The sequence below is a fragment of the Rhinopithecus bieti genome, unplaced genomic scaffold (genome assembly GCF_001698545.2).
Source record: "Rhinopithecus bieti isolate Rb0 unplaced genomic scaffold, ASM169854v2 scaffold_13352, whole genome shotgun sequence".
Lineage (NCBI taxonomy): Eukaryota > Metazoa > Chordata > Mammalia > Primates > Cercopithecidae > Rhinopithecus > Rhinopithecus bieti.
This window is the reverse complement of record NW_016808026.1, coordinates 4,093,781-4,109,332: the sequence shown is the minus strand read 5'-3', so window position 1 is coordinate 4,109,332 and position 15,552 is coordinate 4,093,781. Positions and strand designations below refer to the sequence as shown.

Below are 15,552 nucleotides of genomic sequence, written 5' to 3'. Positions count from 1 at the left end.
GAGCTTCCCAGAGGCTTTGTTTACCTACTTAAGCCTCAGCAATGGCGGGCACCCCTCCCCCAGCCTCGCTGCTGTGGTTTCGGTTAGATCACAGACTGCTGTGCTAGCAATGAGGGAGGCTCCGTGGCCGTGGGACTCTCCCGGGCAGGTGTGGGTATAATCTCCTGGTGTGCCCGTTGGCTTAAAGCGCAGTATTGGGGTGGGAATTACCCGATTTTCCAGGTGTTGTGTGTCTCAGTTCCCCTGGCTAGGAAAAGGGATTCCCTTCCCCTTGTGCTTCCCAGGTGAGGCAATGCCTCGCCCTGCTTCAGCTCTCGCTGGTTGGGCTGCAGCAGCTGACCAGCACCAATTGTCCAGCACTCCCTAGTGAGATGACCCCAGTACCTCAGTTGAAAATGCAGAAATCACCAGTCTTCTGTGTCACTCGCGCTGGGAGTTGGAGACTGGAGCTGTTCCTATTCGGCCATCTTGCTCCGCCCCCCCATGCCTCAGTTTTCTTATCTTTCAGTGGGAATAATATCCTCGAAACAAAAAGAGTATACAAATATACCTTGTATTTGGTAAACTTAAATATCATGCAAATACGAAAGCCATTTAGAGGCTGGGTGCAGTGGTTCACACCTGTAATTCCACCACTTAGGGAGGCTGAAGTGGGAGGATTGGTTGAGGTCAGGAGTTTGACATCGGCCTGGGCAACATAGCGAGACCTTTGTCTCTACTAAAAATTTAAAAAACAAAAATTGACTGGGCATGGTGGTGCACACCCATTGTCCCAGCTATTTGAGAGGCTGAGGCAGAAGGTTTGCTTGAGCCCAACAGATGGAGGTTGCAGTGAGCTGTAATTGCACTGCTGCAATCAAGCCTGGGTGACAGAGCATGACCCTGTCTTTTAAAAAGAGAAGAAAAGAAAAGAGCAAACAGACTTTTAAATTCAATTTTATCATGCTCAAGAAATATATTATTGAGTCAATAAACAATTTTAAATTATATATTCTATATTGAAATCACCACTATTATCCCCAAAAATGTCCTTGGCTGGTTGGTAGTTGCTTATTTACTTGAATTCAGGATCCCATCCAGCTTCACTCTTTGCATTTGCAGTTATGTCTCATGAGTCACCTTTTACCTGGAACAATCTACCACTCATCTATCAATTACATTTTTCAAGACTTTTGGTCAGCTTTTCCCAGAACATCTCTTTCTGGGTTTATCTGACTATGTCTGCCTGATTAGATTCAGATTAAAGCTTTCTTGAGAAGAATACTAAATAAATGATATTGTCTATTTCTCATTCTATGACATCCAAAGGCACAAAAGATTAATTTGTTCCATTATTGATTGGGCTAAGCTTAATCACTTGTTAAAGTTTTTTTTTGTTTTGTTTTGTTTTGTTTTTTAATGCAATACCTACTCTCTCAAAGAAAATTCTTACAAAGGATCACAATGTATAAAACACGTAAAGCTGATCTATTTGAAATGGTTGTGGGAAGGTGGTATAATGTTTTCTCTTGCTGTTATCTGAAACATTAGTACAGCACAGTTTAAAAACCCTTGTGTTATATTATTACAAATAAAAAAGTAGGATTTACCAATTGGAAATAAATTTCACTGTACTATTTTAAATGTAAAAGAAAACTATATAAAATTTTCTGACTTAATGTTAACAGGACACTGTTTTAGTGAGCATATTCCATTAGAAAGTCATTTTGCATATAATTATTTTCAGATCTTGGGAAAAGTTTGTTCCTGACAATTCATTATTTTGTTGTCTTTTATGTATTAACTTAATTAGTAAATCCTCTATCACAGATGGTATCATGAGCCTCTCTTTTAAGCAATAGAAAATTTATATTAGTTAAGTCCGAATGATAATGTTTAACAATTTTTAATGCACATCTTATCATTATAATCTTACTACATAATTTATAATGCACATTTTGTGGATATTTATGTTTTATTGACTTTATATTATTTATTGAGGATAAATGACATCATTAGGTTAGAACTGACTAATTAATGTCTATCATAAGCCTTGTTCTGGAAAAGATTCCACATGAAGAGACGAACAGAATTTTAAACCAAAATTGTGAAGAAAACAACTTGAAAATAATTTGGTCATTAAATATCTTTTGACACAAGGTTTGCTTTTGGCCAAGACCTTCATTGGGAAGTAGTTTGATGTAATTTGTAAAACACTATATCGGGAATCCAGAGACATGAACTCTAGACTTGGATTTGCAGTTACTTTTCTGAACGACCTTGGACAATTTGCTTCACTTTTCCAAGTCTCAGATCCTCAGAAGTAAAATGAGGAGGTAAGGCCGAAGTTCTTTCCAGTTCCCCAATGCATTTTATTTTTTTAATCATTAAAGTACTCCCATGCCATGTATGTATTTCAAGGACAAAACAAATTCATGTGGATTGAAAGGAATTCTCTGGAGCCTCCCATGTAAATTTAAGCCCTGCATTTTTGTAGATATTGCAAAACTTGTTTCACTTTTTTCTTTCAGTAAAATGTTTCTTATTTCTCTGATCCTCTGGGCTACATAGTCCTGGATGGAACCAGTAGCAAATATGTTGAAATACTAAGAGGAAAGTTATTTTTTTATAGCAGTTCTGGACTGATCAAGGTATGAAAAAAATATGTAAGAAATCTCCTGACAGTTTCTATTCCCCTGAATTCCTGACATAGGGTTTCAAACTCAAGGTTTTAAACAGTCTTATTTGCATTTTCAAATAGTTACTCCAACTTGGAAGGTGCATTACTTTTATTTAGACTGTGATTTTTGTTGTGGTTACTTTGTAAAACCGAGAAGGAATTGTTTTAATCATCAAAATATATATTTTAATCCCCTTGACTGAGATGAAACATTGAAAAGGAAAAAGGCTTCCTAGGTCTTCAGAGGCATGGAATGGGCACAGTCTTACAGTCATTTTGTTCCTTCTTTAGATCTTTTAAGTGCTGGGAAAATCTCTTCACTTAAAAATGCAGATGAATGTCAGTCTCTAGAGTCTTGGATATTTTTCAAACTGATGAAAACAAATGCCTCCAAGAATTCCCAGAGGATTCCTGTCACGGAATGGGTAATGTTAAGACTCAGAGCACTGCTGTCCTAGAAACTTACAGGTTGACAAAAGTTGCTAGAACCAGCTAACAAGCACTGCCTCCAAGAAATTATCTAAGGTGATGTCTCCTGTGGTCCACTGCTCTAGATTCCCCTACTGCTGTTCACTATCAAAAAGATGAAGGCTCCATGAAATATTTGTTATGCATCCATCATGTGCTATCCTAGGATAAATTGTCCACCGAGATTTCAGTACAGACATGTATGCGTGTGTTCGTGCAGGTGCACACCCATATGTAATGGAGATGGAGTGGGGTTGGACAGTTGCAGATAGCCAAACATGCAATTACAATGCCATGAGCACAGTCAGTTCACTTACAATCACAAATATGGTGTCACTAAAGAAGGCTAACCAGTTTTGGAAGGTCGAGAAAGCTTCCAAATGGTGGCCTAAAGTGACATAAATGCGGCAAATTGGTGTGAGTTGGGGAATAGTTCAGAGATGGGGGTAGAAGAGGGATTAGCTCAGAAGTGAGACTCAGCATGTCTTGCTAGGAAACCACAAGTGGTTAAGTGTTGCTTAAGCTTAGAGCATAAGGGGGTAATAATGACCAATCATGATGCTAAGAGAAAGGAGAGCCGGGCTGCATCTGGCAGACTTGGGACAGGTAAGCAGCCATGGCCTCTGGGGCAATTCCTCTGATACAGCCTTTTCTCACATCAATTTTTTTCTCACTCAATATTTTGATTACTCTGTTTGGTAAATATGAGCAACAACAATATGCATGCTACTGTGGATGAAACAAAACCCCACAGAACTCAACCCCTGTTTTTCAAGAGTTTATTCACTTTGCCTAATTGGATTTTCTTGATCCTTTAAGTCTTAGCTCAGTCTGTAGAGCTCTTGTTCTTTGACTGGGTAAGGAGCCCCTTCCATGTCCTCCCACTGTGCTCTGGGCATGTCTTTATTAGAGTCCATATCACACTGGATTGTAACTACTGTTCCCTATTATTAGAGTGTAATCTCTAGGAGGACAGGAACCTCTTCACAATGCTTGGCACACGTCTCGAAAAAAAGCATTTCTTAATAGATATATAAAAGACCTATTGACAAGGTTTTTTGTGCATTCAACGCAGGTGATTTTTTTTGTGTGAATGCACATATCTGACTAATATATGGCAATTCTTGATCTAGATACCAGAAATTCAAAGAGCAACAAGTAAAAATCCTGCGTCCAAAGATTTATGGTATAAAATGACAGTTTCCACTAAGATTTCTAATAAAGTGTCATGTCCTTAAGTTTCCTGGATTTTTGCTTAAATAAGACTTGTTTTCTAGAATTACTAAACTCTAGGCTCTTTTATCTTTATCTCTTTTATCTTTACCTGCAAATGATATGCAAGAATTTCTATATTGCTGATAGTAAGTAAATTTTAAAAATTAATAAGATTGTCCCACAGCACACGTTGTTCATTTCTCTTTTAACTGGCTACAGTTTTGCTTTTACCTACATAACTTTACTAAAATTACTCTCTTAAAAGTTATTATAGTTCTTTTGGAATCAGAGTCTGTCTTCATTGCTTTATCTAGCCAGCCAACCACCATACACTTATCATGTTACTATTATTTTCGTAGCACTATGCCAGTTGTTTTATTTCTTGTGTGTGCATATGGGCAACCAGGGTGCCTGTTTAAAGTACAGATTTCTGAGTCGCACCTAAAGAGATTCTTATCCTGTGTTAGGTCCTAGAGCTCTCAGTCCCATCAAGTGCACTAAGGTGATGCTGATGCAGAAATAACACTTTGGTTACACCAAACAGACACACCATGCCTTCTCTTGTGGGGCTAATAGTTTAGGAGAAGGAAACAAACATGGAATACTAGACTCAAAAGTTTTAGCTGAAATGATTTAGCATGTCTGTTTGATTGTTTTGTTTTGTTTTCTGATCAAGGAACCATGGATTTAAAAAAACAAAATGATGGAGCCAAGGACTTTTTCCCTAGAATAATGAAGAAACACAAATTTTGTATAAATTTATGTGTAACTCAACTTTACACTCACAGTCCCTGGGAAAGAACCCTTGGAATTAGGCTATCATTGGTTACTTAAAAAAAAAAAAAAAAAAAAAGTGGTCAATTCTACTGGAGTTGGGAATGGATAGGGTTCATTGAAGGAGATTAAATGGGACTGGGAAAGCTTCATAGAGGAAATCCTTAGAGATTTGTGAAATGAGTAAGCGCTCATGAGGCAAATGTGGGGGTTAATAGCAGGGGGAAGGACTTGAGATCCCAGCCAGAGGAGCAATGTGGACACACACTCCGAGGTGAGAGACAGCCTGCATTATTTAGAGGACAGCAAGTATTTAGAGGACATCTTGTATGCAGGGCTTTACTGTGCTACAGATAACAGAGGGCTAGAATCCATGACGAAGAGTTTCGACTCTAGCTTGTACTGATTGTGGAGACAAATAAGCACACTGATGACTTTGGTCAACAGAAGAATCTGCTAATGCATGCTGGAGGCTTCTTTGCAGACCTTATAGCAATACAATGTCCAAGTACAACAAGGGAAAGTATTTCCTCTTTGCAAGAAACCTCAGACAATGCATCTCAATGCTTTTCAACATTTTGCTTACCCTCTCCTCTCTCTATCTGCCCCAAGGGGATGATGGAAAGAAAGTTTCTTATTGCTCTTTAAACACAAATAAAAAATGAGAACAAATCTACCTCCTGAGAATTTGTTTAGACTGAAAAATCACCAATTTCAATCACAAGTTTTACAAGGTCCTGACTTAATTTTTGGTAACAAAGCAAAACCCATAAACTCTCTGAGATGGCCATTGGCCTGGTCTTTTAGGCACCACCAGAGGGTCAGACCAGAGAGTCACTCACTTGAAGCTGACTCTATCAGTCACACATGACTCCAAGGGAATCCAAATATGTTTAAGGGACTGTTTGTGTTTTTAACAGGGGTCTTGCTGTCACGTAATTCATTTTGGCACTCAGTTTCTGTGTGTGTGTGTGTGTGTGTGTGTGTGTGTGTGTGTGTGTGTGTGTGTATTCTTAAAAAAGGAAAGGAATACTAGAATAACTATTTTATTTTGAACTAAAAACAGATAATCACTGAGCATTTATTTCTGAACTTTGGGAAATGTTTCATTGTCACAGATCTCATATATATACATACATATATTATATATTATACATCATATATATAATATATCTTTTCTATATTATATATTATATATACTTTTATATATATTATATAACTATATGATGTATAGAGAGCACTCTGTCAGCACTATCCAAAGGCATACAACAATAGCAGTACGTGGGTTTGCTATTTTCTTTGGAGGAAAATTTTATCATGAGTTTTGAGCATATGCAAGCTTCATGTCTTCACTGCAAAACACTAAGAACTGTATTTTACCAGAGTTTTGAAACAAAAGTTACTGACAACACTGTTCCTAATGTCAAGAGCTTGAGAAGACCTGGGAGGTTGATAAGCTCATTTTATCTAAATTCTACAAGATATTAATGTTTGTAAGTGAAGGGGAGACATTAAAAATGTATATTATCCAAAACTTAGATGGAAATCCAGAGTACAATTTATACAGATGTTATACAAGCTAATATATAAAACAATCATATTAGGATCAGAGAATAAGTGAAACTCTATTTTCTAAAGATTTTTCATCATTTAGGGTGAGGTTTGTCTGTAGCTTTGGAAATTTATTTTCTTTAATCACAGCACAGATTCCCAGGACCATTACTATCTTAAACATTTTTCATATTTTTTCACACTTTTGTGTACATCTTCCATTACACATATTCAAACATAAATAGCATGCCTGCTGCAGGGCATCTGTAGCTTCTGAAACAAATAAGATGATGTCTTCCTTCTTAACATAATGGTTAAATTATTATGCACAAATTCTGGTGATTCCCAATGATCCAATTCCCTGTTAAAACAAATGACACCAATTACGGAAGATTTAATGAGAAAAAGAAAGCTTTCAGCAAGTTGACGTGAGAATTAAAGATTAGGTTGGCATGGATGATTTTCCAGGATTTTTTTTTTTTTTGCCAGTATCAATTATGAGTAAAGAAAGGAAAACCAAATAAATATATATTGGATTCAGTCGATAAAATATTATATGATGGCAAGAAAATTGAAAGGTTCTCAAAAGTCTGAAATTTTAATTTATTAAAAGATAAATATTTGAATTGAAGGATATTTATTCAGACCATCTAGAGTCAAATTAACATAGACCTTAACCACGTAGTCAATCAGCAAGGCAACTTTTTGGTTTCTTGTCCTTCATATTTAGTACTCTTCTTCATCTATATAAAATAAGAAAAACTTCCAAAGGATATGGGGCCTCATGGGTTTGAGAAAATTGATCCTTTTCATCTTTAATTTCTCTGGCTTGTTGTCTCCATGCCTGTCTTCATGAACTGTATCTCTATCTCATTGTTTTTATCATTCTCAGAACACTTACATATGTCTATCAAGGTCATATATGTTTATACTTGTGTAATTTAGACTTAGTCATTCCCATAACTCATGCTTATCAAACTACTGTGTATTTTATGGTTATTGCTTAGGGAAGTTTGATTACTTTGATTTTTTTGTTTTTTGCAAATGGTCAAGTACTTACTTTACTTTGCATGCAGCAATCTTTTTAAGGGCTTTCCAGGTATCACCTTGTTTAATCTTCACAAAATATTGGCAGGACATTACTATTAGTAGAGGTATTTTACCAATGAGGCAACTGAGGATCAGAAAGAATAAGAGCTAGATCACAAACCCAGACAGGTACACCACAAACTCTGTGATGACATGCTGTCTCTCCAGACACAAGTGTTCATGACACAGCCTTAATTTGCAGAAGCCAATGGCTTATTTATTTCTCCATTTTGTGTGTGTGGAGGAGAAGGAGGAAAAAAGGAAAAGTTTTAGTTAATGGCTTTATAGATGGTTATTTCTTTTATTAGAACGTATTTTGTACCAAATTACCTGTATCTGCTTGATCTGTATATTTTTAAAATGTTTTTAGATATCTATAAGTCTTTATCTCAGCCTTAATTCTTGGTTAGTCACACTTTACATTATCAATTCTTTTAATCTTCCTACTCACATACTCTTTTCTTTGGAAACTTCTTTCAAACATTTCTTTTCTGGAATATAGATTATTGTCATACAACTGAATGTCTTTAATATATTCACTCACTTTTTCGTAGGTGTGTTAACTTTGCTTCATATATTTTTCTAGCATTTTCTCACATATTCCCTGATAGGCTATTGCAAATAAGTACAGAATTCTGTTCATGTGTGGACAATAGAGTTGTAGAATATATCTCCAGGATGTGAAAAAGTCAATGCTAACATACATGCTCTGACATCCCTCTTGGCTAACGGTTCCCAGTTCTTTCAGTGGAAAGGGGGTAGGATTGGAGAGGTTGAATATGGCAGAGACAGCCCAAAAGCAGCAACTAGAAGTCATAACCATGTCAGGAAACTCTGTCAGATTGAGTCATTGCTACCAGTCTCTGAAAGAGAACCATGAAGGTCATTCTGAATTTCTTAGTAATTGTGAGAAAGATAAACTAGTTCCATATGGTGGCAGGGAGAGAGCTCAGAACCAAAATAAAAATCTGCTCAGCTTGTCAGTACCTACGACCTTAAAGTTCAGATATCTGAGAGTCTGTCTACTGTTTTAAAGGGTTGAGGCCAAACTTCAATTTGTCATACAAACAACTCCCACTGCCTTGGATCATGAAAGAGATGCGTGGCCCCCTGAGTATGGTGAACATGCAAAAATGTGAAGAGAGTGAGTTTCTTAAGTAGACAAAATTAGTAATAAACTGGATTCATAAGATTGTGCTGCCCATTTTAAAGAAAAGAAAGTTCTAGAATCTCTTGGATGATACGTAGGGATATTTTGAAGCCTGTTCTTCTGTAATAGAACTCACTGTTGTCCTATATTCATTAAGAAATGTGATGATTTAGTCTTTATAATTACTGAAATTTCTAAAAGTGATTGTCAAGGAGTAACTATGTTTTATCAAAGATGACTAGAGAATCATCACTAATTTCAATGGACATCAGTTTTCCTACAATATACTAATTGAAAAAAAAAAATGGTGACATTCTTTATAGTCATTCGTCTGAAGGACTCATATTTTTTTCTTTATTAAGAGAAAATACATGGACGAGACTAAATGCCGTAATTCTATTTTGTGGCTGCCTTCTTGGTCACATCAAATGAGATTCTTTGGAGGTTTTTTTTTTTTTCTTTTTTTTTTTACAGCTTCCTTATGTCTGTCCCTAATGCTTTTTACTGGAGGAACATTTTGTTTTTATCTTCTAACATATCGTCTTTCATACAAGCCATGTCTACACTGGCTGAACTCAAGAAATAGATAACCAGGATTCCCAGGCTGTTATTTTGGGAGATGTAGTCTCACTAATGTTTCACACTTCCACTTCACTGTCACCGTAGTCAGGTGCAAAGCCGTCCTATATATTGATTTTTCTTTCATAAACTGAAAGTCTATTTGGAACAACTATTAGCTTCATAGAGAAAGCCACAGATAGTCAATTACACATAAGGACTTTAGATATTAGCCAGAACCAGTATTAAAAAGAATCATCCAAATGTTCTGTTTGAGCCTCAACTCAAACAAGTTTTTTTTTTCCTAATCTAATTACAGAAATACTTGGCATTAATGAGTGACTGGTCCTTAATTTACCTGTATCAAATAACTAGCTGTGGTTGTTGGCTTTGGGCCAAAAATTGGGACGCTGAGCTAGCTAAAGAGCTGCTAAGAAAGAATGAGCCCCTGAACTGTGCAAGGGACCTATCCTGGTCTATATAGTTTCTCCCAGAGTCCTTCTGGGATTCCACAGAAGCACAGTTGTCCTCATTTGCAAAGTTTTTAAAATAGTGTTTAGAAGAAATGATTTTTACGAAATTTCATCTTTATCTCACAGTGCAAGAGACTGTGTGTCTCTTCCTTAGAAGAGCATAAGCCGCTCCTCTGTGACATGCTAAGGATATAAACATGGGGGATGAATGCTACTTCATGTAAATTACAAGTGCTACTAAGTCTTGAACAGCGAAACATTCATTATTCCTCAAAATATCAGTCTCTCTTCTACTTGTACATCATTCCAACCAATATATGCCACTGTTTACATTGCACATCTTGCAACTCCTCTCCACTTCTGCTTTATGTTTTAATGTTTATTCAAGGCAGGACCTTAAGGAATTAGGTTCACACCTCATTAGAATATTTCTTTTTTAAAAAATAATTTTAGCTCAAACATTAACCTTAAGCATATTTTTATTTTGAATTTGCTTTCAAATTGTTCTCAGTAGGCTATTCATACAATACAAATAAATCATTCAATAAAATGTAAGGAATAATAGGAATCAAGACATAGTCTTTTTTCCTTTACTCTATCTGCATAATGCCTTGCTCATGTTTTTATATTCTGGAGTCTCTGAGAAAATAAGAACAAAAAACTCGAAAAATAAGAAGAATATGAGATAGTGTATGTGTGTGTGTATATATATATAATGTATGTGATACACACACACACACATACACACACCTACATATATATATTTTTTAATAATTTGAGTTGTATAGGCAATGAAGTGGGTACCTAGGTAGATATGTTGAGTACCTAACTAAATGAGATGTAAAAGCTGCCCTTCTGAAACTTGAACCAAGTATATTTTGATAGTAGAGCTATTTATATTTGAGTTTGCTTTTGCTTGCTACCTTGAGCTTACCAAAAATTAATTGCTTAGCGCACCTATCATCCATCTATTCAACGAACATTGAGGCCTTTCTCTATCTCAGAGACTGTTCAAGATTTCAAGATTCTGGTGATTCAAAGATGAGTAAAACATAGTTTATGCCTCAAGGAACTCACAGTTTATTATGGGAAACAGATAAGTGAAAAGACAATTAAAATACAGCAAGTGTCATCATGAAGATGCTGATTTGATGCTTTTTGAGGTTATACTTGGAACAAATCTTAAAGGATGGATAGGAATTCAGCAGCTGTTCAAACCTGGAGAGTACCTTCTAGGAAGAGGGGATGGTAGTTGCAAATGTATGGAGAAATAAGAATGTTGCTTAGAGGGAATAAGTGAGTGGGTAAGGCTGGAGCACTATGTGTATGTGCAGAAAATAACAAGACATGGGAGGGTTGGAGTGGTTGACACATGGGAAGAAGTAGACAGTAGACAAGGACTAGACTTCACAGGCCTTGCAAACCGCAGTAAAGAATTTGAACTTTATCTTTGAATTTTGGAGGAACAACTGAGCGACTTTAACCAGGATGGAGGAATGATGAGATACATGTTTTTGAATGAGCTGCATGGACTTCATGGGGAAGGGGAAGAAGGAGTGAAACTCAAGGCAATGAGACTAGCTGTAAATCTTTTTTGATAATCCAGAGAAGAGCTGCCAAGACTAGAAACTGACCTCCAAGTCTTAAATAGATCTGGAAAGACATCTCTTTACTCATGGAGCCTAACATAGCATTGATGACATTCATACAGGGAAAGGTCAAGAAAGAAATGTGGATTTTATTGTAATCCTAATACCTATACCAGCACACATATAGAGAGATACCTGAAGGCAGCCTTCATCTTGTGACCACTGATGATATATTCATTCATAATAGCTTCCCAATGATGTTAGAGAAAAAAATGTAATGGCATGTAAAAGTGGTCATAAAATTATATTTGAAAATCATCTCATACAGAAACATGTAAAGTATAATTCTATTTCTATTTGTATTTTCACATGGGGAGAGATTGTTTTTGAAGGATACCTCTAAAGAGAGAGATGAAATGGGGCTGTGAGCAGAAGCTTTACTTATAGTGTTCAAAATGTTATAAGAATGTGTTCAGATACATGTATATTTAAAAATAAATAATATTTTATATTTAGTGGGGAGAAACAAGGAAAATACTAAAATCTGTAATATGACAAGAGTAGTTAAACTCAGTGACGAGATTTGGGTTGATTTTATTTCTTCTTTTGCTTTTCTTCTGAAATTTATAATTGTGCATTTGTATTACCTTGATTACACAAATAAATAATTATAAATTATGAGACTTAGATTGTAACTCTTATGTGAAAGGATAAAAGTATAAATGATGTGTTCAAGCACATAGCCAGCAGTCTGTTATTTAGAATCAAACATTTGTGCTGAATTCCCTGCAAAAGACACTATAGAAAATCATTGCATCACGGAAAGTCTGTCTTTATTAGTGAACTTAAAGCTACTGCAGAGAAAATGGCATTGACTTACCATAAGAAGGAAGGCCATTACAAATCACAGAGAAACAAAAAATCAAAGTTAAAATTGCCATTACTCATTCAAGAGCGCTTATGGGCTAAACTCTCCCGGTCCCAGTAGAGCAGATTTCAGGCTAGGAAAGACATAGCTACTTAATTTTGGAATCATTCTCTTATTCTCTCAATTCTGATTCTGTCCTCACCAAATAAGGAACTTTCTGATTATAATTTGGCTTTCTGTGTGAAATTCTCTCTAAGAAGACCATGAGATTGGGTCCCCGCCATATTCCTACTTTGACTGCAAATGGAGGCCTGACAAAAGTCTCTGTTTGTTTTGCCAATGTGTGTCTGTCTTTGGGAGGCTGAGGACCTCCAAAAGAGTGATCAAATTGAAAGTTCTCACTAGCTCTGGAAGGTGGTGAATTCATCCAGGTAACATGTCCCAAAACTCCCTTTAGTGATCTGTCAGCTTACTTTCCCTGGTGAAACCCACCTCCATTTGGGCTGGCTGCAGCCTCAAATGTGAATTGGCACTTTAAAAAATTCTACAATTTTGCATCACCGATGACTTGTAGCCTGCCTCTCAGAGTTTTAAAATACAAGCTTTTGTGTGATAATTCAACATTAGAAAATTATTTTTACTACTGTGAAACAAAAGTTCCATTAATTATTGGAACCAACAAAAGCTGACTGAGGTTTACTTGTATACTTTGCTGTGGCTCAAAATCTCTGCAGATTATTTGTAAAATATTGCACAAACATCCAATAATATTGTTTTTTGCTAAAAATAATATCAAATACCACAAACAATAGGATATATACATATACCTAGATGCAAACACAAGTTGAAATATATCTCCAAATATTAATTGATCTTTATTATTCTATTTCATAGTAGTGTAATGTTTTGCTCAGAGCCAGCCTAGGTTTTACAAGTGTCTCATTCATACAGAGATATGAATCACCCATTAACTATACTGTGGGTGGATAATATTCATAAATAAGATCCAGGCATGCAGGTGATGACCTATATGAATTTGAAGGGAATATTACTACATGATTCTGATGAAAGCATTGTGGTGGTATGCAGGAGCAGTGTTAGGTAGAGTTAGAGAGAGAGGGGCTAGAGTCTTAGCCAGAGAACACCTTGGGCATCAAGCTGTCAATACAACAACTTCAATTTAGCTACTCTAAGCCCTGTGGAGCCACTGAAGGACTTGAGCAAGTTTACATTAGTTCTAAGCACTACATTGCCCAGAAGGATATGAAAGCAGCATGCACGATCAGTAGGAAATGAGCAGACATCAGACAAGGCAATACATTTGGCAACTATTGTGATTTGTCCACTAGTTCTTGGATTCTAGGACAATACTTGACAAAATGCTCTCTTTGGACAGTCTGCAAAGAGAAATCTGAGATGCTAGTTGAAAACAAATATTCTTGGGATTAGTAAACAGGCCTTTTAAACAAAAGGTCAGATGATTTGTTATATGCACTACCATTAGAGGGCCACTGATCTAGGTTAACGCAAGTTTTATGTAAGAAATGTTTCTAGATAGTAAGATAGGTTCTTCGAAGAATACCATATTAAACAGATGGGATTTTGAATTTAATTTTAGGGATACCTCTAGAATACAAGTCCCTCAAAAGCATGCCTTTTTGTTTTGTTTTCTTATATGTCTTAAGTGCCTAGATCAATAACGGGTATATAGTTTGTGCTCAGCAAACATTTGTTCAGGGAATGCATAATGATTCAAAGCTTGAGTTTTAGACTCATACAAGCTAAATTCCAGCTTACATAGCTTCCCTAAACCTTGGTGTACAATTTGGGGATGTTAATATCGGGATCACAGATTTAATATAAAAATTTAACCAAATAACCACTGGAAATTATTTAGCATAGTGCCTGGCACAGAGCAAGTCCTCAATCAATGACACTTACTCCTTGTATTGCTATTAATAACGTTTAGCACATCTGCAATATTATATATTAATGGATTAAGGGAGTGACATGCTGAATTGACATTGTAAAAAGCATTTAGGTTTAGAGGTTAATACTTGTATTAAAAAATAAACCGAGGTTTTTATGTTTTCTGGATCCTGCATTATCAGAGAACCATATGAGTTTGAGCATGCATAATGACATAAACTTTTTCCTTCCTTTGTTCTTTTGGTCCAGATAGCTTGCATCTTCTAAAGGTTTGTTGGAAGGGCTGAGTTCAAAGAAAGAAAAAAATGATGAAAAAGCAAACATTCAACAAGTTGGTCTTCTGGGTTCTGTTATTCTGTCGAATGGCTTATCTTCCTTTTTTTACTTTTTGACTTCAGGTTGTATTTAAAAGGTCACACTGGGACAGCAGGAAAACAGAGCAGCCTGATCTTACACGGTGCTGATTTCAGCACTAAAGATGCTGATAATGACAACTGTATGTGCAAATGTGCCCTCATGTTAACAGGAGGTAAGTCCTATGGGGCCACTCTCTAAGCTATGTTTCATTGGTTTGGGGCTTAAGGTTTCTTATCTATGAGAGAGGAGTATGATCTTATGGTCAGGAAAGTTAAGAGCAAGTCCCTAGAGATCATTTTGTTCTGTCCACGAATTTACCCTGCGTTCTTGTGTAAGACATTGCTAGCATATTTAGAGGTTTGCATCCTCCCCCAACATCAATAGTGAAAGTGTGCTAAGCTTGGTTCTGAATACATTTTTTAGTCCCTTAAGTCCCAGACATTCTACTTTCTAAATAAGCATCTTGATACCCTTAGTAAGATGAACAATAGTTTGGGAACTCAGCATATATAGCAATTACTTCTTACAAACTACTTTGCAATTATGTAATAAGTTAATTGATTATTTTGTTGAAATGAGATAAGAAAAATAAAGAGGTGTAGTTAAACCAAAAGTAACACAGTTCAGACCAGCTATACCAGAGTTTTACACTATATAATATTAATCATTGCAAGATATTTTAGCTAGTATAGGAGATATCATTAAATAATATCATATCATAGAATAAGAAAGTTAATCCTTTTGTATATTTTAAATATTTTTCCAGCCTTATGATTGCCCAACAGAGAAATTCTCAATTTGGTGCTATCATATCTGTAATACTTCCTCAGCACTTACCAATGACGCTTCTTGACAAAAAAAAAAAAAAAAAA

At 36.0% G+C, this 15,552-nt stretch overlaps 1 protein-coding gene across 2 annotated transcripts in view; it reads left to right on the top strand.

Annotated features, from left to right (window-relative positions):
- ANGPT1 (angiopoietin 1) overlaps positions 1-15,552 on the top strand; it is a 259,516-nt gene that overhangs the window by 227,407 nt on the left and 16,557 nt on the right. For both annotated transcript variants that reach the window (XM_017885204.1, XM_017885203.1), the window contains exon 8: positions 14,722-14,852. In XM_017885204.1, the coding sequence (XP_017740693.1) occupies positions 14,722-14,852 (131 nt within the window). The remainder of the gene's footprint in view (positions 1-14,721; positions 14,853-15,552) is intronic.